Raw genomic sequence first — 24347 nt, forward strand, 5'->3', positions numbered from 1 at the left:
GACCTGGTCTGATCTGTTGCTGTACCTACATGGTCTATTTTTTTTAGCCACCATAAAAGTATATGGCCAAGTAGGTTAATTTGCTCTGTTCTTATTGCTGATACCATGGGGTTATTCTTGCTTTCTTTCCACCTTCAGTCTTCCATGTAGGTGGAGGGATATACCATCCTTGTTTTTAAACAGGACAGTTATACTGTCAGCTCAGACCACCAGACCTCTATATTGTGCATTTTCTTGTAAAGGAGAAATATTGTCAGGGTCAGTGATTAGAATGGAATCTGGGGTACAGTTATCGCCCTGTGGCTGCTCATAGTTAGAACTGCCATCTTCGAGTTCTTTGATTTGACTCTGAGGCTGCAGGGTGGTCATGGGGCTATTTTGAAAGCTTCTGGCCTTTTGGATGAAGAATAGCAAGTTGAAGACATGATTCCATGGGCACTTACGGTGTGAACGAGCACCTCTGTGGATAGGTCAGAAAAGGAAACTGGAGTCAAAGGTATTGGCGAGGCAGCAACATGATCACAAGGGGAGTTTTTCATATCTCATTTCTACACTATAAGTAAAAAAAGGGGAACTGAAGGAAAGAAAAAACTACTTGAAAAACCCCAAATAACTTATAGATAGTAGTGACCTGCTAAGTGTCATTCCTTATTATTTGCCCAGCTTACCCAATCATCTCTGAGCTTCAAAATTCTAGGATACTGGGAATTCTTTTGTATTGAACTAGGTTCAGGGGATTCAGAGCGAATGTGAAGGTGAAAAATAATCTTACATGCTAAGATACTAAGGCAATAACAGATTAAATTTCCACATGTTGATGTATTTGAAAGTATAGCTCATTTCACATCCATGCATCAGGTTGTAGGAGAAGAACCAGTTAGGAATGAAAGTTCCATTGGAACCAAAGTATCCTTTAAAATTATATCAGCCCCCCCCCAAATAAATAAAATGAAAAAAAAATTATATCAGCCCCAAACTTTTTGTTCCTTTATTTTGATCTTAACCATCTCCCAAAGGGGCTTTACTATAATCAAAAGGGTATTATTCCTTTTAGAAAATAAGCAAATTAGAGGGGCGAGGGGCAGAAACCTGTTCTCTTTATCTAAGGGTACACAGTGTTGAGGTTCACTTGGTTTGTTTCCAGAGATACAATAGGTCACCATCCATTTTTCTAAGTTCATATTATTGAGCCGTTTTATTGTGAATATTTGGTATTTGCTAAATGCTTTTATTAGTTATGGCCTCATAAAGAAAGTCAGGATGAACAACTTGTCATTACTACAGGATTGTACAGTAGCTCAACTAAAGCTGGCCTGGCGTTCATAGCAACAGGTATTCTGTCCCTTATTTAGCATTTTAAACCCTTCTGTGGACATTTAATAATTTTGGTTCCCTCCCTCTCCCCACTACTCACTCCTTTTATGCATTAAATTGGGGGAAAAATTCACCTGTCATATTGTTGATGAACATTCCCAGTAGTATCTTATGTAATGACTAACAATTTGTATCAGATGAATAGAAAAGGTAGCATATTTGCTTGTTTTAAAAAAATCTTACTAAAAAAGACAAGTTCTCCATTGCCCACAAGTGTCCAACTTGTGTCTGCCTATAGATACCCTATAAAGTAGGCCTTGGGGGAAAGTGTCCATACACAAAGTATCTGATTTTAGAATTTTTGGCCCTTGAGTTTCTGACTCTAGCTTAGCCTACTGAACACCCCCAACTCTGATAAAGTACTTACTAAAGTGTTGTGCGCATAATAGGTTTTTTAAAAACATTAACTGATGGCCCAGTTAACTTCATTCTCACTGGCACGACTGCTACTATATAGAATGATTGTGACCTTACTGGTGTTCATTTACTGAGCTCACTTACCATGACTGACTTACCTTATTGGAACTGAGCCAGACCAGGACATGTAGAGCAAAATTAGGAAGAGAAGCACCACAAAAGCTGCAAGACTAACCCAAAAAGCAATGACGATTGAATCTGTTGGCAGGAATAAAGGGCATTTCAGTGTTAAATTGATCCTGTGCAAAAGGGTTGAGCCAAGGATAACCAAAATGATGCTCTGTGAAGAGGTAACAGTTTTGCCAATGAAAAAAAGAGAAACATGAATTCATAGAAGCATGGGAATACATGAATTGATGTCATAGTGAAGTAAGCAGAACCAGGAATAGGAGATACACAGTTTAAAATAATGTAAATATGAAGGAAACTGCTACAGAATTGGAATAGCCAAGCTTGGACCCTAGCCTGGGTAATAGAGATACAAGAATTGTCTTTACCTCAAGCTGGCAACCCAGCTGGAGGCAACTGGCATACAGATATATGTCAAATGGTTACAGAATAGAGGTAAGACAGCTTTGGGGAGGAAGGTACTATGGGGGTGGAGGGAGTCAGAAAACACTTCCTATAGAAGGTGTTGCTTGAGCTGTGTCTTTTCTGAGTCAGACTGGTTACTTTTTGCTGAGATGTTTTCCTCTAAAGAAATTACATTAGAGAAGAGAAGACTATGGGGACATGTTCAAGTATCTGAAGCTGCCATGTTGGAGAAGAGATTTAGGGACAAACCTGGGAACAATAGATAAAAATTGCAGAAGTAAATACAGGGTTGAAGTCAAGAAAAACTTCATAATAATTGAAGCTGTTCAAAATTGGGACGAATTCCCTCTGTACTGCCCACCCCTCACACCTCAGTTTTCAAGCAGAGGCTGGATGACCACTTATCTTATACTTAGAGTGGAGATTCCTTTTGTGTTTTACTTGGATCAGGTGGCTGCCAACTCTCAAATTCAATGATTGTGTTCCTTTTTGAATCTTTGCTGCAAGCTATACTAGGTAGGAGAAGGGAAGGAATATATAAACAAAATAGGAACAACAAAAAATAAGATTAAAGAAGAAGAGAAGCCACAAAAAAAGGAACTTACTCAAAAATAAGATTAAAAAAGAAGCAGAAAAGCCGCAAGAAAAAGAACTTTTGCAGATCAGTCCAAGGCAATTAGTAGGATTGAAAGAGAACTTCAAGGTAATTTAATGCACCCCCATTATTTTCTAGATGAAAAAGAAACAGACCCCAAGAGGTTTTGCCTTCCCCAGTTTCACACAGATGAATGGCATTGGGACTAGAAGCCATTTCCAACACTTTGTTCTTTCTGTTGTACTATGATACTTTTCTTCCTTCGTGGACCAAATGAGCCTTTCCTCATAAAAAGGAAATTATGGAATATATTCAAAATTTTCTTTAATTGGTATTAAATACAAGTCAACAGGCACTTATTAAACACATAATATGTGAGAGAGATGACTAGGCATTGGGCTACAAATGCAAAAGTGGAAGTCCCTGCCCTCATGGAGTTTACAATCTACTGGTAGGCATATTGATAGATGAGAAGCTTCAGGATATATACAAAATAAAACCATAATGATTTGGGTAGGCAACACTAACAATGGGAGGAATCAGGAAAGACCTTTTAAAGAAGGTAGCCATTGGGGGAAGCCTTGAAGGCAGTGACAGATTCTGAGAGGCAGAGATTATAAGGGATAAACAATCCAGGCATGGAAGATGATTTGTGCAGCGGTTAGGAGATGGGATGTTTTCTGTGGGGAGCAGCAAGTAGACCAGTTTAGCTGGAACACAGAGGGCCTGGGGCTGAGGGATGGGAGGACTATGTGATCAACCTAGAAAGAAGTTGGAGCCAGGCTGTCAGTGGCTTTAAATGCTGGAAGAAATTCTTATTTTCTATTATATTAACAACCCATTATTAATTAGGATCCTGGCTTTTATTTCCTCTTTTAGGGCCCAGCCCCCATAGAAAGTCAGTCTTTGAAGGACATGACTGATAGATGAGATTGCCCTAATCCCTGGGGAACTTGCTTCTCTATCTTGGGCAAGATCCCACCCAACTAAGTGTAAGGGGCTAAAATTCTAGCTATGATGTCTAAAATTAGAAGCTTTAGCAAGAGTTTAGACTTTTAAGTTATTTATTAAGGTGCATAAGAAGTTGGTGAGGAGAGAGAGAGGTAAAAGGCAAACTTCCTCTAACTATCTAATAGATCCCAGCATCTGACCCACCAAACCAAGGTCAGGAGCCCAAAAAAGCCTCGCTCCTCCCTCCTCCCAGAAGCCTCTTGTGAAATAGGAAACAGTGCCGTCCACACACACACAGCTCCAAGTTAATTGGTTGGTAGCACTGATTGACAGCTACCCACAGACAGCAGACACAACTAACAGGTGGTAACTTCCAGACGCTTAAGTCACATGGTTTCTAAGTCACATGCTTTCTTTTCAGGGCAGAGCTCACAATCTCCATCCCAGCAGGGGGTGTCATTCTAATTCTCACATAAGACATCTCACTTCTGTTTAGAATATAAACAGAATCTAATCTAGGCGAATTCTTGCCCTTAGGGAATAAGCCCATGTCCTTACACCCATCCAGTGGAGTCTAGGGTGACCCAGCTCATGAAGGAGAACGCCAACCAGAGTGGTCTGAGTGGAGATGGATTCCCATGTCCAGGTTGCTGGAAGTCGCTGAATCTCATAATCAAGCCACATTCTCAGCAGGAGGAACTGGAGACTTTGAGCCTGCCTCCTCATTAAATGTCCATCAATCATGGTTGATTTCTCCTGTCTGAGGCATTCCCTTTCAAAAATATATATAAGGCAGTCAATGTCTCCATTAGATGTATTTCCTTACTGAAAGAAATCACTGACATAACAATTTATTGATTATGGCTACCCTAATTAATAAATTGATTATTAATTACCCAGAAACTCTTCGTTTTTTCATTCATTAAAATGCCAAATAGGACTTGGTATTTTATCCTAATAACGAATCACTGAATGAATCACTGAAGCTTCTTTTAGGAGAATAGCATAGTCAGAATTGTCCTTTAGGAATATTAATTTTTTTTTTGGCAGGGCAATGAAGGTTCAGTGAGTTGCCCAGGGTCATACAGCTAGTGAGTGTTAAGTGTCTGAGGCTGGATTTGAACTCAGGTCCTCCTGAATCCAGGGCCAGTGCCTTATCCACTGTGCCACCTAGCTGCCCCAGGAATATTAATTTGATAGTTGTGTGGAGGCTTGATTGGAGAAGGGAGAGACCGGATACAGGTAGATCAATTACAATGGATATAGAAATACTTCAAGTGTTAGTAAAGACCTAAACTAGAATGGTTGTGTGAATAGTAAAAAGATGTAGAGTTTTGAAGGAATCAACAAGACTTAACCGACAGGAATGTGAGTTAGTGTGAATTCAAGGATTGAACAAACTTACTCCTAGGCCAAGAACCTGAATGATTGAAAGAATGTTGGTGCCTCTAACAGAAATTGAATTTTGGTTTAGAGGGGGGCTTAGGGGAAAAGATGGTGAGTTCTGTTTTGGATGGTGATATTAAGATCCCTATAGGACATCCAGGTAACAGCTGGAGATGCAGAACTGGAGCTGGAGAGAGAGATAAGGACTAGAAGATTTGGAAGTCATCTGATAGAGATGCAAGTTGAATCCTTGAGATCTAATAAGATCACTTTTTGTGTTGTTCAGTCTTTTTAGTTTTAGTTTAGTTTAGTTTTGTTTTGCAGGACAATGAGGGTTAAGTGACTTGCCCAGGGTCACACAGCTAGTAAGTGTCAAGTATCTGAAGTCAGATTTGAACTCAGGTCCTCCTGAATTCAGGGCTGGTGCTTTATTCACTGCACCACCTAGCTGTCCCCTTGTTCAGTCTTTTTAGTCATCTGACTCTTCATGGCCCCATTTGGGATTTTCTTGACAAAGGTACTAGAATGGTATGGCACTTCCTTCTCCAGCTCATTTTACAGATGAGGAACTGAGGCAAACAGGGTTACATGACTTGCCCAGAGTCATACAACTGGTGTCTTGAGGCCAGATGTGAACTCACAAAGAAGAGTCTTACCGACTCTAGGTCCATCACTCTACCCACTTTGCTGCCTAAGTACTCAGTGAATTCACTAAGAGAATATAAAGAGAAAAGAGGAAAGCATAGCTCAGAACCCTGCAGCACACATAGATGACAGGATGTGGATGGTGAGCCTGCAGAGGGAACCAAGAAGTAGCCTTCCATCAAGTAGAAAGAGAACTATGATAGAGCAGTGTCATGGAAACTCGAGAAGGAGAAAGTATCCAGGAAGAGGGGGTAATCAACAGCATCAAATATTGCATAGAGGTCCAGAAAGATGACTAATAAAAGTCCACTAAATATAACAAAAAAAGAAATTATCAGTGACCTCAAAGAAAGAAGTTTCAATTGACTTGTGAGAATGGAAACCAAATGGCAAGGAGCTGAGAAGTGAGTGGGGGATGGGGGTGAGGGTTAGAAAATGAAGGTAAGGGGGTAGCTAGGTGGTGCAGTGGATAAAGCACTGACCCTGGATTCAGGAGGACCTGAGTTCAAATCTGGCCTCAGACACTTGACACGTACTAGCTATGTGACCTTGGGCAAGTCACTTAACCCCCATTGCCCAGCAAAAAAAAACAAAAACAAAGGAAAAAAAAGAAAGTGAAGGTAAGAGTAGACATCTTTTCCTAGGGATAGAAAATGAGAAGTGAAAATGAAAGGGAGAAGAGATATAGGAAAGTTCAATAGAAAACTTGTTAGAAAAGACCCCCCCCTTTTTTAAAAATTAAGAACTCCTTCTAAAACTAGAAAACTATCTGGCAGAAAATAGACTTAGACCAACATCTTAAACCATATTCTATAATAAATTTAAAAGGGATATGTAACCAAAATATTAAAGATTATACCCTAAAAGAGAAACAAATCATATACATTACATAGCTATGGGCAGGGGATAAGCAAAGGATAGAATAATTACAAAAGATAAAATAATTTTGATTACATGAAATTGAAAAGGTTTTGCACCAACAAAATAAACACATCTAGGATAACAAGGAATGCAGCGTGTTGGGGGAAACTCTTACTAAATATCTCTGATAAGAGTTTAATAAAATAATTGACCAAGATATATACAATTACATGTAAAGACAATTTTAAACATTCATTACTCAAAATAAAATTTTGGGTTCCAAGTTTTCTTCCTCCTTCCCTTACCTCTCCCTTCCTAATCTGGTAAGCAATTTAATAAAGGTTACATCTGTGCAATAATGCAAAACATATGTCTATATTAGTCATGTTATGAAAGAAGAAACAGAACAAGAGGGGAAGAAAAATATGGAAAAAGTTTAAACACTGAAAATAGTATGCTTCAATCTGCATTCAGACTCCATAGTTCTTTCTCTGGGTGTAGAGAGCATTTTCCATCATGAGTTTTTGGGAATTGTCTTGGATCACTATATTGCTGAGAATAGCTAAATCAATCATAGTTGATCATCTCACAATATTTCTGTAACTGTGTTATGTTGTTCTCCTGGTTCTGCTCACTTTATTTTGTTTGCATCAGTTCATGTAAATCTTTTCATGTTCTTCTGAACATGTTCATCCTGCCTGTCATTTCTTATAGCACAATAGTATTCCATTTCATTCATATACCACAACTTGTTCAGCCATTCCCCCATTGATGGGCATCCCTTCAATTTCCAATTCTCTGCCAACTGGCATCTTTTTGTTAACAAGGTACAGCAATGTCTCACTCACATGGAAATAATTTAATGTTATAAATAATAGAGTAATAATATCTTTGTTCTTTTTTTAAAATAGAGAAGTGTGTCAAGAAACATAGTTTCAAGGGCACCAAAGAGCTATACTACCTTGTTAGAAACTAAATTACCGAGACATGATTTCAAAAGAACTGTTGATTTAATAGGAGAAAGTTGGGGACTTAAGGTAAAAGGTTGAGTCACTGAGAGTCAGGAGGCTTTCGTTTTAGCCATTAAGACAATGATAAGAAGGGCAAGAGGCATCATGCAAGATAAACAGAGGAGGAACAGGAACCTGAAAAAAGCTGAAGACATAACTAAAAGGCTACTTTCTTGGAACTGTAGTGGAAGCAGTCAGCTGAGAGAAGGTTTCAGCTGAGTAATTTCTAATTGATTGAAGAGATAGATGATTTCATTGGTCAAGAGTTCCAGTGGTGGCTCTTGCATGGGCTGATGATGAATGAGATGAGCAGAACCAGGAGAACATTGTGCACAGTATCATCAACATTGTGTGTTGATCAACTGTGATAGACTAGATTCTTCTCACCAATCCAATGGTACAAGAAAGTTCCAAAGGACTCATGATGGAAAAGGCTCTCCAAATCCAGAAAAAAAAAAAAGAAAGAAAGAAACTGTGGAATATGGATGCTGATTGTTTTTGGTGCTATTGTTTTCCTTTTTTGGAGGTTTTTCCTTCTTGCTCTGATTCTTCTTTTATAACATGACTAATGCAGAAATATGTTTAATGGTATATATCAGATTACCTGCTGCCTAGGGGAGGGGAAGGGAGGGGAGGGAGGGAGAAAAATTTGAAATTGGAAATCTTATCTAAACAAAGGTTGAAAATTTAAATTAATTAATTAATTAAAAAAATTTTTTAATTAAAAATATAAATAAATAAAGAGTTCCAGTGGTGGCTTTTTTCAACCTAGAGTTGGAGAAAGATGAAACTTTTTGTAAAGGCTTGTTCTCTGTTGCCACCTCTGGTTTGAGAGCAGAGGGGTTTTTGCAACTGCTCTAATATCCTGATGAACCACCTTAAACAGTGAACCTGACCCTGTGCTGCCATGAACTCCATTCTAATTGGACAGTGCAGCATCCAAGTGAGTGAATAGCTCCCTGGTTTATATTAAATAGCCCAGAGAAAGCCAATTTTATAAGCTTTGTCTTTCTTTAGCTCAAAAAGAATTGCCATTCACATCAAGAGCTAACACACTTTCTAAATGCCCTTTTAAGGGTGATGGTTAATTGAAAGAGTTTATTATTCTCTGTTCAAGAGATGAGAATTTCCCCAGCTGAAGAATGAACAGAGAGAATCAACAGTCAAGGAATGACCAGAGAAGCAATTTCATGTAGTGCAGATGTTCCCGAATGGACCAATTACACTGAAACATACAGGCTAGAGTTATGAGGGTTTTTTCTCCCTTGTGTTTTTCCTGTCAGGTTCCTAAAAGTGCGAGCCCAATCTTTACTATAGCTATTGAGTATATTGATAGAAGAGTATAATCTGGGTTTATATATGTATTGTGATGCATTTTTCTCATTTCTGTATTTGATGCAATATATTAGTACTATAATAGTATTTATTTTGCCTTATTGTTAGTAAACGGTTAAGACCTAAAATGCCATTATTGTGAGTGACTGGTTGTGTATATAGAAAACATATTGGATGGGGTCTCAAGAGCTAGAGTGGTAAATAGTACATTTCCCTTGAAAAGGGTCCTAAGACCCTTAGGGAATTTAAACCAAATAGTGATAGTCTATGTCTGGGAGTGTCTCATATTGAGTCACTAGTGGTATAGGTATTAAAACTCCACTAGATCAGGTCCCACTATAACCTATTATATGGCATTGCATTGTGGGGATTGGAATAGACCACATACCTCGTTTAAGGTGTTTTTTAAAAAGAAGAAAATTGATCAGGGAAATGGACTGATATGCAGCCATGGGGGCCCAGCTAAGATTTGCTAACATAAATGTATAACGGATCTCGTTGGCTTGGTTGTATGGCTGACTTCCTCTAGTGGTACTCAGCTGTCAGGAATAAGACATGAGAAGGCAGACTGTAGGAATAATGCAGTATTGGGGGAAGGGGGGTGGAAAAGAAGGAAAAGTGACTGATTGTGCATTATCAGCAGAATGAGCTATTTTTAATAGTTAAAAGTTTGTTTTAAAAAAGGGCTATTTTTCTATTTAATCTGAAATTTATTAAGCTCCTACTACATGAAAAATAATGTAATAGGTGATGAGGATACAAGACAGCTATGACATAGGCTGCTAAGAAAAAAAAAAGATAACGCAAATAAATGTAATAAAATAAAGTGAGATAAGTGCAAAGGTCAGATCTCAACAAAGTACTCCAGAAACTTGGAAGAGAGAAACATCACTCAATGGCAGGGACTTCATGTCAAAGGTAGCTATTGAATAACCCTTTGAAACAAGAAAATTCCTTCTAAACTCCCTCTAGACTACAGATAAGAGGTCAAGAAAATGATTGTTTACTGTCTTTAGTCATCCTCCCAAGATACATACATACATACATATATACATAAATACACACACACACTCGCATTTTACAATTTTTGGTTGAGTGACTAATACCTTGATTTACCAGAAAGCAACTGTGTTCTGCTCCAGAGGGCATTAACTTGAAGCTCTGCTAGGGGACTGACATTCTGGGATCTGCAATTCAGAGAGACAAACATTCCCTCTAAACCCTGCGAATGATTTAGATTGTCAAAATCTTTGAACCAGAAGGCACATTTGGATTCACTGGGGATATGCTAGTAATTATTTAATAACTGGTTCTCAAAATAACCAAAAAACCCCAAAAGAACAACAAAAAAATCAATGTGGGGGGGAGACACGTTTAAGTTTAATTTGCATTATTTACATTTTCTACATCACTTTCTTAAGTCTAGACAACCAAGGAAACAATAAATCAAGTCCTGATTTGTAGTGTTCGCTAATTTCCAAGGTTCTAATTTGCTCCAGCACACCCTGGTTACACCCAGTTGTTGTTGTTGTTGTTTAAAGATCATACTCAGTAAAAAAACAGACTGAGGAAGAAATCAGGACTGCACAAGTCATACCAGGAGTGGGGGAGACTGCATCCTTAGTAATGCTGGTGTAGCACAGGGGCAGATTAAAATTGATAATAAGAGCTACCATTTATATAGTTCTTAGTATGTACCAGACACTGTACTTTACAATTATTATCCCATTTGAGCCTCACAACAACTCTGGAAGGTAGGTACTATTATTATCCCTCAGTTTAGAGATAAGGAACCTGAGGCAATAAAGTTAAGTGACTTGCCCAGGGTCATACTGCTGGTACATGTCCAAGGCTGGATTTGAACTGAGGCCTTCCTGGCTTCAGGCCCAGTGCCCTTTCCTCTGTGCTACATAGTGGACTACGAGTGACAGCTTCCAGGACTGAGCTGTTTCAAAAGTGAGTTCTTTATTTCAAGATGCTTGCAAGGACCTGGCATCCCACCTTGATCTCTCTCTTCTCTGCTGTGTTTCAACTCTCCTTCCTCTCTTTCTTATTTTGTCTATTGTTCCTGTGCTGCTGCTTCTCTCCAACTCAGCTAATTAAGTTCTGGCCAAGGCGGAAGATGGCATCCCCCCAGTCACGGCTGCTGCTCAATCCATGCAGTCCCAGCTCCTTCCTCAAGTTTATAGACTCTCAGACTCCTCACCCCTATTACACATCAAACATAGAGAGGGCTTTAGGGAATGACACTAAATAATCTTCTAAGTGGCAAACATTGTTCTAAACAGAAGGAATAGAAAGATTAAAATGCCTAAGCATTTCCATTTACCCAACAAATCCAACAAGTTTCTATGTGTGACATAATCACAAAATTCTTGGGATTCTTACTGCTTTCATAGAAATGAGATCTGTCATGTATTCCCTTCTATTTCATGTATGGTGTTTGAAGCACTGTGGCCTGACCTGCCAAATTTTCATCAAGCTGTCCAAGATGACAGTCTAATTATTAGATCTAACTATGGTGGCTTGTTTTTTTGTCTTCATGCCAAAGCATCTACAATTCTTTTAATCCATGCCTCCCATAACGTGTCCATGAAATACACTGCAGCCCAGATAGAATGGGGACATAACATACACTGGTTTTACTGATCTGGACATATTGACTATGATAATTAAAAAATTTTTTTTTCAATTAATGAAAATCTGTCTTCTCTAGCTTTTGCATCCCCTTAGCCTGATTGAGAAAGGGGGAAAGTAAAATCCCTGTTACATGCAAGTATTGACAAACAAGTCAAACAAAACAAATTCCTTCATTGCCCATGTTGGGGGGTAGGGAGAGAATGGGTAGCATATTTCATCATGAATCCTTTAGAATCATGGTTTGTCATTGCATTGATCAGAATTTCTAAGTCTTTTAAAGTTGTCTGTCTTTACAATATTGTTGTATAAATTCTTCTCTTGGTTCTTCTCACTTTACTCTGCATCGGTTCATAGAAGTCATCTTGTTCTCTCCATTGCCATTTCTAGGTTCTCCCTCTTCTTCCATCTTCCTCCTTTAAGGTTCATAATAGTCATGTTCACTGCCCAATCAAAATCCTGGTAGTTATTAACTATAGACCTCTAGGTCTTCTTCCTTCTTTGATGAGACTGGTACATAGCTCACAAATTTTCCCTCCTCCCCAATTGTTGCCTTCATACTAGGGAACTTCAGCATACCTATTGACTCTCTCTCAAACGTCCTAACCACTTAGTTCCTCAAAGCTATTGACTTCCCATGACCTACTTCTCTACCCTACCTTAGCCATATACAAAAATGATCATATACTTAATCTTGCCATCACCTATAAATTATCACCTCCACATTCAAGAATTCCACAATTCCCTTATATGATTCATCATCTGTTGGCTTTTCACTTCTCCTTCTGTCTTCCCTAATCTTCATCCACATTAATCCCTTGACTCTTCAGTATTCTCCCTGGCTGTTTCCTCTGCACTTTCTCCTCTCTTCCCCATCTTGACCCCTTGGTGAACAAATCCAGCACCACACTGTACTCTTGAATACTTAGTTAGCCCTCTTACTGTTTTGCTGCCAATTACACCCTGCCAAGCCTCAGCCTTGGATTACTTCCATCATGGACTTTTTTGCTGCTGAATGAAGGTGGAGAGAATCATGCAATGATTGTGACTGGGTCTACTACAAATTTATGTTATACATCCTGCACTAGACCCTGCCCTCTGCTATGCAATCCAATTATAGCTCCCCCATCAACTCATCATCACATTTCCCACAGTGTCTCTTCTAAACCCTTTCATCCTCAAACTTCATGACTTCCCCTCCTCCCACCCTCTCAGCTAAGAACCTTGTCTCATGTTTTACAGAAAAATTGAAGCCACTTAAATGTGAGCTCCCTCTTCCCCATCTTATATCATATGCCTTCTACCACTGTCTCCTCTTTCATCCTGGTCTCTCATGAAGAAGTGGCCTTTCTCCTTTGCTCTTTTGTATGCAACCTGTCTCAATGCCAGAGTTGATACTGAGTATTGCTCTATTTTCCAGCTTACCATCCAGGACTTCCCCTTCACTGGGAACCCCACGGTGGGGAGTGGGGTGGAATGTCAATTATCTGACAATACATAGGTCTCTGCTGCCAATATTGCCCTTCTTCTCCAGGGAATGGGCAGACAGTTTCACCTCTTCCCTGTTACAAGAATGCAAGCCACCTCCCAACACCACCTTCAAGCCTTCCTTGAGAAAGAACTGTCCAATGATCCCTGTGTACTGTGCACTCCTAATGATAATATGGACAGGACCTATCAATTCCAGATCACAGTAAACAAAGTGCTATGCTGGACCTACCTTTGTCCCATGACAGGCTCTGGGTACCCACTCACTATTCTGAGGCTGGAGAATTGCCCCCTGGGCTGCTGAACACTGCTACCCCTGGGGCTTTAGCACTGACTCCCTATGCAGAAGCCTACTGGCATCACCTCTGCTGGGCCCAGTGATAGGCTCCTGTTCTAAACAACACTGTCACAGGTATTGCCAGTGACTCCCTGTGTTGGGTGCTGCCACTGCTAGGGTCTAAGCTGTGGTAGTGGGCACTGCTGTTGCCTCTCTTTTTTGGCGACCACACAAGGTGACTTCACCTAACCCTCTCTGCAAGATTCAAAGTTATAGCAGAGGTGTTGAACTCCCCACTCCCAACCCCAAGCAGCCTGAATCAGATAAAAATGTAATTGGGAAATGTTTAATGAAATAAATAAAAAAATATACTATAACACAGAAAATATTAATTTATTATTTTCTAAGTCAACATGTAGGAAGAGATCCATTTCTGTTTAAGTTTGACACCACTGGTTATAGGGTCAAGAGTGTAAGCTGTCTCTCCTTTCAAACTTTTAAAATTGATGCAGCCCCACAACCCCTTGTCCCCAACAGATCAACTGGGGTACATTTGGCACAACTCTTGAAAGGTCTCTGGGCTCCTGGGGAGGGTCAAGCACTGTCCTCTCAAGTGCCTCCCCAAGTTTGTTCCACTAAAGAGTGCCAACAAAGTTCATATAGTTCCCAATGACCTCCCAAGTGCCAAATGAAAGAGTCCCAAGTAGTTCCTTTAGTTTCCAAAGCTGTCTTAATCTTCAGTTTCTTAAGCTGTTTTAAAACAATCTCCAAATTCCATTCTTTAGGGACAAAGCCAGAAGAGTGCTGGTAAATGTTTAACAACTGGCTCTCCAAAAAGAAAAAAAAAGTAAACAGGACACATTTTTAATGTACATTATTAATATTTTTTCCACCTCTTGCTTTAGTGTCAGCAATCAACAAAACAACAGACCAAGCTCTAATTTGTGGATTGCTTATTTCCTAGGTGTAAAGTCTCATACAGAAAATTTAACAATTGGCTCTCTTGAACCAGTTGGAGATGGCTCCAGCACACCTCTAGTCCAAACCTATTAGAGCTGTTTGGCATGCAAATAATAATCTCTCCAAAACAAAAATTATGTAAATTAAACAAATGACAGTTTACAACATTTATCTTCATTGGGACATGGCTCTTAAACACATAGCACACAGTCTTATCTGTCTCCATTTGCTGAATTCCCATAGATTTCTAATCTCCTCAGAGCAAGGGGGACCATCTCCGAGTATTCATTAAGCTCCACCAGAAGCATGGAGACCAACAGGATTCATTTTCCTCTATATCCTCTTTTGCCAGCTTCAAGGAGGTCATTCCAATTGAACACAGCCAAAAATTGCCAATTGTAGACTGGCCCTGATTCAGTCTGGTTTAATGCTTCGGGTTCAGAGTGGACTGAAATGAAATGCTAGTAAACTATCAAGGGTTAACAAAATCAGTTTACTTAAGGCAAAGAAGTGAAACAAGGTTATTGAATTGATTCAGAAGGGCCTGAACCAATGCCTAGGTTGGACATACAGGGCCTTTCCTGTCTCTGTGTTAGCCATGTTAGTCAATTGTTCAGAAGCCTGAAGGAGGGAACTGCTGCTTCCTTGTTCTCTGTTTTTTTATACTTTGGCCACAAGAAACCTATGTCAGCTGCTTAGCCAGGGGACTCCCTGAGCCAAGGAAAAACTAATTTAGCCCTTCTGGCAGATATTGCTCCTACTATAATAATTAATACCAATTTGCTGTCAGCAATATGGTTTCAGTATTTGGATTTCACATATTAAGGTAATACCCCTCCCCATTTGAATACATTTCATTGTGGGAGCTGGTCAAAACTGACAAAAATTTTAAAGAATTTAAAAACTATCAGAAGATAAGAATATGGAATTACTTAAGTAAGTCAGCATATATGGAGTCTTCTCATTTGATGTCCTTGTCGATTAGTTGAAGGTGACCATCTTCTTCATCCTGCAGTTCTACCATTAATTTAATGCTGTTTTATTACCAGATTTTTTTGGACTACATAGCAAGAGTAAGCTATTGTGGGGTACCTAGAAAATGGCATTTTGTACTTCTCCTCAAGACTTTTTCCCAACGAATTTACAGAAATGTGATATAATATCCATTGCAGCCAATTCTGTATTCTGACCTACATCATTATCCATGACATCCTCATTGCTTATTAAAGAAGAGTAGAGAGTCCAGTCATTAAATAGCTAGTTTCCAAAGAAAGGGATGTTACCTTTGGCCATTCCCCATCCTGGGATTTAATGATTCCTTTAAAAAGAATACTCATACTGGATCTGTGTTTCATTATTTTGGGACATTTTATGAAGGGCTGAATAAAGGCAAATTATTCAGGCTAAATCACAGAAAAGCTACTGATGTGGCCATCTTGTACTGATTGATAACAGCTGAAAATCTAAAGCATTTTGGGGATCACTTTACCATGCTCCATATTATTTAGGATGACAGATTTACTTTAGAGTTTATGTCCCCAACTGAATTATTACTGTTGATGTGGCATTGTGGAAGGAATGCTGAATCTGGAGGAATGAGAAACCTGAGCTTGACTCCCATTTCTACCAGTTACTAGTTAAGCAAGTCACTTAAGAGTCAGTTTTCTCATCTGTAAAATGGAGATAAAGCTTCCATTGCCTGCCCTGTGTGAAGAAAGTACTTTGTAAACCTTAAAGCATTAGAGGAATATTGTTATTCTTATAATATGAAAACAGTGGGAAATGTGTTTAACATGATTGCAATGTATAACCTATATCAGATTGCTTGCTGGCTTTGGGAGAGGGAAGGGAAGGGAGGGTGGGAGAAAAACTTGGAACTCACAAAAAATCTTTACATGTAATTAAAAAATTAAATTAGGATAAGATAAAAATTTAAAAATGGGGGGGAGGCGGGGCAGCTAGGTGGCACAGTGGATAAAGCACCGGCCCTGGATTCAGGAGTACCTGAGTTCAAATCCGGCCTCAGACACTTGACACTTACTAGCTGTGTGACCCTGGGCAAGTCACTTAACCCCCATTGCCCTGCCAAAAACCAAAACAAAACAAAACAAAACAAAAACAGTGGGAAAATATGTAAGTTGAGTGCAGAAGTTGAAATTAGTACATTTCTCTGACAGGTAATGAAATTAATTGACTGCATAGAGCTAACCTATGTTTATCTTCAACTTTTAAATTTCTGTGACTAGGTTCCATATTTCATGTATGAAAACTTAAGGTCACCTCCCTTTTAGGAACCTGGTGGTTCCCAGGTTTCTGACAACTAGGAAGGGGTTTTGGATTGGGCCCAGAGAGTATCTGACCCTTTTCCAAAGCCAAAAAAAATTATTTTAAAATTATACATAATTATCTCTTCCTTTTCTAATCTCCCTCTCCTCAGAGTTGATAATTTATAGTTTACTGTTTCAAAAACAATTGCTCTTAATCTTTGTACAATAACGTCCTCACTGAAGTCTATTACACAATAAAAAGCTAATAAAATTGGATTGTTTGCCAAAAGAGAAATAATAATATATTTGGAAATTTAAAACAGTTGAATGGATTTCTCTTTTGTCAAATTTCCTTTTTCTGGATAGAAAGGGTGGTGGGGAAGAAATAATCTCTGAAGGAAGCATGATTACTTAGGAATCTTAGAGTATTCTAGGCTGTGGTAATAAACAAATGGGGCAAATTCTGAAAGGGTCTTACCATGTACCAAAGCATCACAGCACTAATAATCAATTTTCATCTGTGAGGATCAAGATCTTGTCTCTTTCTGAGCTTGTATTTCATTCATGAAGTCCCTTACTTTTTTTTTTTGGTGAGGCAATAGGGGTTAAGTGACTTGCCCAGGGTCACACAGCTAGTAAGTGTTAAGTGTCTGAGGCCAGATTTGAACTCAGCTCCTCCTGACTCCAGGGCCAGTGTTCTATCCACTGCGCCACCTAGCTGCCCCAAGTCCTTTACTCTTCTTTTTCCTTTTTTTTTTTTTTTTTTTTTTTTTTTTTTTTTTTGCGGGGCAATGAGGGTTAAGTGACTTGCCCAGGGTCACACAGCTAGTAAGTGTTAAGTGTCTGAGGTCAGATTTGAACTCAGGTCCTCCTGAATCCAGGGCCGGTGCTCTATCCACTGCACCACCTAGCTGCCCCAAAGTCCCTTACTCTTAAGAGAACTTGGTTGGGAACTTCAGTGGGAAATAGATGAGGGTAAGCAAGGTTTTCCTTGCTGGATTCTATCAAATTGCTCAGCAGGCTATAAACTTATAGCTCTGTCACATTCAAATAAGACAGGATAGACTTCTAAACCTCACATTAGAGAATTAGAGTATAGATAGTAGTCACATGTGTTTTTCTAATTGGGAAATGTTAAGCTAAGAATCTCAGTTAATCAACTCAGTTTGGTAAGAAAAGAAAAAAAAGGGTTTTGCTAAATTCAAAACGATTTCCTTCTACAAATTGGATGGATACATCATAGAATATCATCACATTTTTATTATCACAGAATGTTAGAGCTGGGAAGGACCTGCAGACCAATGCCCCCTATTTCTCCAGATTAGGGAATTGAAACTGAGAGAGATTTGTGTCCAAGGTCACAGAATATAACAGATAATAGAGTGGAGACTAGAATGCCACTTTCCTGATTCCCAGGTCAGTGCTATTTTGATTATATCAAATGTCCTCTCCCCCAAACTCAGTGCCTTTGGTATATAACCCCTTTGCCCTTCACAACCATCGTTATACTCTCAAGGTGGTAATAGTGTAATTGTTGTATTTACCAAGCATATGAGGAGAAAAAATCCAGAAGAGAGTGCACCTAGCATAATGGGAGATACATGGTATTACTCAGTGTATACTTACTGACTGATAATACCTTGAAAACATATAACAAGGGGACAGCTAGGTGGCGCAGTGGATGGAGCACTGGTCCTGGAGTCAGGATGACCTGAGTTCAAATCCAACCTCAGACACTTAACACTTACTAGCTGTGTGACCCTAGGCAAGTCACTTAACCCCAATTGCCTCACCAAAAAACAAAACAAACGAACAAAAAAACATATACTAAGCTCTGGAAATGCAAAATTAAACTGGAAGTTTATGGAAATGCTCCCAAATAATGTGGCCTTGATGATAATCACCAGCATTCCATCAGCCAGCCACATTTTTTATTAAAAATAAACAAAACCCAAAATATCCCAAGACATTAGAGCTTCAGACTAAGGTATACAACCCCTTTGTCCAAGAAGAGCACACGGGATCAGTTCCTTTCAGTGACTACATTTATGTTCTGACAGAGACAGTGCAATCACATGGAATGTGTGGTATCCAAGATGACCAAGCTTCCCCGTGTGAACAGGTTAAGCTTAGGTTTCGGGGCAGCTAGGTGGCGCAGTGGATAAAGTACTGGCCCTGGATTCAGGAGGACCTGAGTTCAGATCTGGCCTCAGACACTTGACCCTTACTAATTGTGTGACCCTGGGCAAGTCACTTAACCCCCATTGCCCTGCAAAAAAAAAAAAAAAAAAAAAAAAAAAAAAAAAAAAGGACTCAGTCCAAATAAGCTTAGGTTTCTAAAACTGTCACCCAATATTCTGTGCCCATTACCTCTATTCAATGTCTGCTATGCCGGCTTAGTCCATAGTGCAAATGATGAGAGGAAAGCCTTTCAAAAGAGATGAAGATCAAGAAGATTGGGACAAGATTGGTAAAATGGATGCTGAACTAAGTTTGCTGTGAGTCTGTTTTTATCTAGCTGTTATGATTGAATAATTTTTGGCAATGTTTAGAAAATCATTCAGGTTTTACATGTTAGCAAACAATAACTTAGGGAAAATATGTATACACTGTAATATTTGCTGGAAAATATTAAATACCAAATATCCAATTTGAAGTAATACACAATTACTTCATGGCAAAATTAAGTTAAATTCTATTAGGAAACAGGTCTTAGAAAAAAAAAACTGCTAAAGTGTTTTTTTTTTTAATTTGTATCCTAAACCTGGAAAGACCTACAAGAGCTGATGCAAAGTGAAATGTACTGTATACAAAATAACAGCAATTTTGTGAGATGATCTGCTGTGAATGACTTGGTTATTTTCAGCAATGCAATGATCCAAGACAACTCTGAAGGTCTTATGAAAAATGCAGTCCATCTATAGAGAGAGAACTGATGGTATCTGAATATAGATTGAAGCATAATTTTTTTTGTTAGTTCCTTTATCTGAAGTTTTGTTTTTGTCTATTTTCTTTCACAATCTGGCTAATATGGAAATGTTTTCATGACTGCACATATATAGCTTATATTGAATTGCTTGAGTTCTTGCGGGACAGGGTTGGGAGGGAGGAAGGAAGAGAATTTGGAACATAAAGTTTTAAAAAATTGATGTCAACATTTGTATTTTACATGTAATTTGGGAAAATAAAATTCTAAATATTGAAAAAAAAATAAATTGTATCCTTTAACAAATTTGAAGAGAGAAAGCATTGTATAGAGGTAGGGGATTAGTCTTACATATATGTCTGACATATACTGACTGTGTGACCATGGGCAAGTCACTTAATTTTTCAGTGTCCCAGAAAGATCTCTAAAGTACAGTCAAGAAGCCAGTCAACAAACATTTATTAAGCATTTCCCAGGTACTAAGACTGTGCTTTGGGGATACAAGGAGAGGCAAAAACATGTCTCTGCCTTCAAGGAGGACACAGTCTAATGGGGTTGGGGAGCATAACATATAAATAAGCATATATATAAAATATATTACATTAATCTAAATACATATGTGTACATATATTAGTACGCACATATATAATACAACGTATATAATATATGTATATTTGTGTATGTGTGCATGTATGCCTGTGTGTGTGTGTGTGTGTGGTTGCTGATCTGCATCAGGGGGAGGAATTTCCACACCAATAACATCACATGCAAAAAAACTTTGAAATTAACTTCCTAAGCAAAAAAATGTATCAACATCAACTAACATTGTGTGAGCCGGTATTATACAGTACGTATTCAAAGACTTTTAAAAAATGTCAGTTGAAAAAAATGCCAAGGGTATTTGGGCTAGCCCTCCCAACTTCTGTGCTTTAATAATATTTCATTAACTGTTCAATGGAATGCTCAGTACTTACATTTGTTAGCCTTCAGCTTTCTTTCATCTACTTGTGGAAGATCCACATAGTCCATATAGTATTCATAGCTATAGTAAGAGTTAGAGTTGGTAGGAACGGTTCTGTTGGCCATTGCAGTTGTGACTTCAGAGTGCTCTGAGAGAGGAGCAGGGCCCTTTTATGCAGAGCTAGCCACGCTGACTGGCTCTGGACATTGCATAATGGATTTCTGGGTAAATAATTCCAAGTATGTCTTTGGGTCTCCAAGCTCTGCAGGCTCAAGGACTGTTTCCACAGCACAGTAATTTAGCAAGAATTAATGTCTGGGTAGAATTGATGCCTTTCAAATGGTGAAGCAAAAAAGAAACTTAAGAGTCAGAGGACCTAGATTCAAATAGCAGGTCTGTCTGGTACTGGGCAAGCCTCTTAACTTCTCTGAGTCTCAGTTTATTTATCAGTAAAATGAGGGATTGAAGTAGAGAGCCCCTGAAGTTCTCAGATCTAAAACTATAAATATATACATATGTATTATATTAATAAATTATTTTATTATATATAATTATGTTAATGTAGAATATATTATGTATGTATATATGTGTATACACACACATATATGCACACACGCATGCACACACACCCCTTGGCTTTAGGCTTTAAGCAACTGAGCCTATAAATTGCAGAAAAGCTGCCGATCTGCATTGGTAGAGTTTCCATACCCAGGCATTGCTTATAGCAACAAAATACACAGCTAGGTGGTGTAGTCAAAAGAATGTTGAACCTGGAGTTAGGAAGACATGACTTCAAGTTTTGCCTCAGACACTTTTAGTTATATGATCCTATATGGTGCAGAGTGCCAGGCCTGGACTCAGGAAGACCTGAGTTCAAGTTTTGCCTCAAACCTGTGTGACCCTGGGCAAGTCACTAAACCCAATTTGCCTCAGTTCCCTCATCTGTAAAATGAGGTGGACAAGGAAATGGCGAACCACTGCAGTGTCTTTGCCAAGAAAACCCCAAATGGGTTCATGAAGAGTTGGACACAACTGAAAACGACCAAAGAACAACAAGAAGGCAAGCCACTTAAGCTCTATGAGCCTCAGTTTCCTCATCTGTAAAACAGGGATAATAATAGCACTTACCTTTCAGAGTTGTTGTGATGATAAAATGAGGTAATATTTGGAAAACTTTATATAAATGCTAGCTATTATTATTAAATCACAGGTCCAGTCCCTATCCCTAGCAAAGCCTTGTAGCAGGTGCTGGAGTTACAAAGACAAAATGAAAAATAGTCCCTCCCCTGAAGAAGAATACAACAGGAAAAGAAACAAGGACCTGCAGGCTTATGTTGGTGCCATTAAGCAATGGTGACTCACCAGTGGGGAATCTATGCTCAGGGACAGTAGTTCAGTGCAGTCTGTTCAGAATTTGGTGATCCCTTATAGGCACACACATCTAACATTAAGATGAACAAAAGACAAGCACGCCTCACAAGAAGATACCACACTCTCCTCTCATTTGATCTGTATCTCAAAAAGATCACATGGGATATTGCATTTGTCAAAGTTAAAGATGGCTGTTTATTTAGGCTATGTTCCCAGACTATATCATGCTCTTGAGAGATAGGAGCCTATGTTAGTTTACCCAGCTCTTCGCTGATGTAATGTGTGATGACAATGCTTTTGAGTGTCTCCATCGGGTGACAACAGGTTGTGTACCATCTGTTCCTAAGGCCACAACTTGAATGGAATGGGACTTGGTATAAAGTTGGTTAGGATCCAAATCTATTTATTTTTTCAACTACTTGGAATAGGCTACATCAAATGTAGATAATTCTTGAAATGATCTATGGAAAACAAACAAGATGTTAGAATCTAAAAATAGAAGGTGGCTTATTGAATTTCAGAATATGGAGGCATAGGATTTTTTTTTTACCTTATTCCTTCACAGTTCTTGTTTGGGTCTATACAGCTGGAGTAAAGCAGGGTTTAGGACAGTATGCACATGGCCAATTTAGTTAAAATGCATTCTCTTGCTCAAATTCTTATGTTTGTGTTGATTATGCAGATCAAATTCTTATTCTATAAAATTCAATTACGAAAATTTTCATGGTTATATCCAGTGCTCCCAATCCCATAAACCTAGGAGACATTACTCCATAAATGTGTCCTACATTAATGGGAAGAGTGGGCATACACACAGAATACACTAATAGAGAGGCTCACATGTAGGCAACATCCATGCCCAAGGCACTGTGAATAAATGCAGCACGTAAGGACAGCAACAGCAACAAAGAGAAAACAGAAAGACCAGTAAGAGACTTCTTTCTAAATGTACACAAGGAGACCAGACCAAAGATGGAAATCTGGTAGAGGTAATGGTGAAGAGTAGTAGGGTAGGGGGCATTATGAACAGAACCTGGAGAGCCCCTTCCTTCCTACAGGTGAATGCTTTTTTTGTGGGACTATGGTGCATAAAAAGGAAGAGGGGAATAGAAGGATAGAGAAGAACGAGTGATACAGCAGAGTCTAATCAAGGGCTAACAATGAGAGGAGGGTGACATTCCTGGTCTCAGAAAGAGAGGGGCAGGCAGCTAGGTGGCACAGTGAATAAAGCACCGGCCTTGGATTCAGGAGGACCTGAGTTCAAATCTGACCTCAGACACTTGACACTTACTAGCTGTGTGACCTTGAGCAAGTAACTTAACCCTCATTGCCCCGCAGAAAGAAAGAAAGAAAGAAAGAAAGAAAGAAAGAAAGAAAGAAAGAAAGAAAGAAAGAAAGAAAGAAAGAAAGAGATCAGGGGACTTCACTATGGGGGAATGAGGAAGGGTAAGGGAGAGGAGAGAAAGATTGTAAAGGGGGGGAAAGGAAGTAGGTCTTACTTTGGGAGGTGGGAGGGATTTCACCTATTATTGCTCCTATGTGTGAAGGGAGATGATGCCAGGCAGATTTGGTGTCTGAAAAGTCTACTTGTCCTAGAAGAGTTGGAACTCTTGGGGTACCATCTGGCATTTAGAGGAGTGCAAGAATATGGATATGTGGGAGAAATTTCCAGGGAAATGTCAATAATAGAGAGTATAGATCAATTGCTGGGGACAAGGAGGTGGAATTGGGGGTGGGAGAGGTGCCTTATCATGTGAGGCATTCTATCTTTAACACCTGCAATAATTGGCATTATTTTGAGAGTAAAAAACAATGAAAAGAAGAATCCATGGGATGTCTTACAGAGGGCAGAGCAAAGATGGATAACTTAGAAGCTTTGCTTTTATGAAAAATGTAGAGAAAAGAGACTAGATGATTAAAGGGGTCATGAATCAGAAAATGTTGGTCTAGAGTAAACAGAAAGAGAAGACAAATAATGAAAAGACCGAGAGAAATGCTTTTTGGAAAAGAGTGTAAAAATGAAATGAAAAAACTAAAGAATATGACTAGTTCGACAGGAGGAGAGGAAGGGGGAATCTACTTGACTGAGGAAAATAGAGGGGTAAGAAAAATACATAAAACCAGATAAAAGCAGAAGAGAGGAAAAACACTAAAGGGAAAGGGTTAACAAATAAGAAGAAAGGATAGGGTGAGGGGAAGAAAGCCAGTGGGAAGAGGGCCACCAAAAAATATTTAAGAAAAGTAATTGAAGGAACATAATACAGTCATTCCTCAGCACTCATAGGCTTCAAAATTCACGAATTTTGTATTCAAATCTGTTCAATGAAAAAAAAAATGCTTTAGCGCTCGACC

General features: G+C 38.9%; 1 protein-coding gene across 1 annotated transcript; it reads right to left on the bottom strand.

Moving 5' to 3' along the window:
- Positions 1 to 201: 201 nt before the first annotated feature.
- Positions 202 to 20749, bottom strand: LOC122750608 (melanocortin 2 receptor accessory protein). The gene is made up of 3 exons (XM_043997361.1): positions 20638 to 20749; positions 1890 to 1989; positions 202 to 460 (listed from the first exon to the last, which is right to left on the bottom strand). Exons 1-3 carry the CDS (start codon positions 20747 to 20749, stop codon positions 202 to 204), a joined length of 471 nt encoding a protein of 156 aa, XP_043853296.1.
- Positions 20750 to 24347: the final 3598 nt, after the last annotated feature.

Source organism: Dromiciops gliroides, chromosome 3 (assembly GCF_019393635.1).
Source record: "Dromiciops gliroides isolate mDroGli1 chromosome 3, mDroGli1.pri, whole genome shotgun sequence".
In the NCBI taxonomy this organism is placed as follows: Eukaryota; Metazoa; Chordata; class Mammalia; order Microbiotheria; family Microbiotheriidae; genus Dromiciops; species Dromiciops gliroides.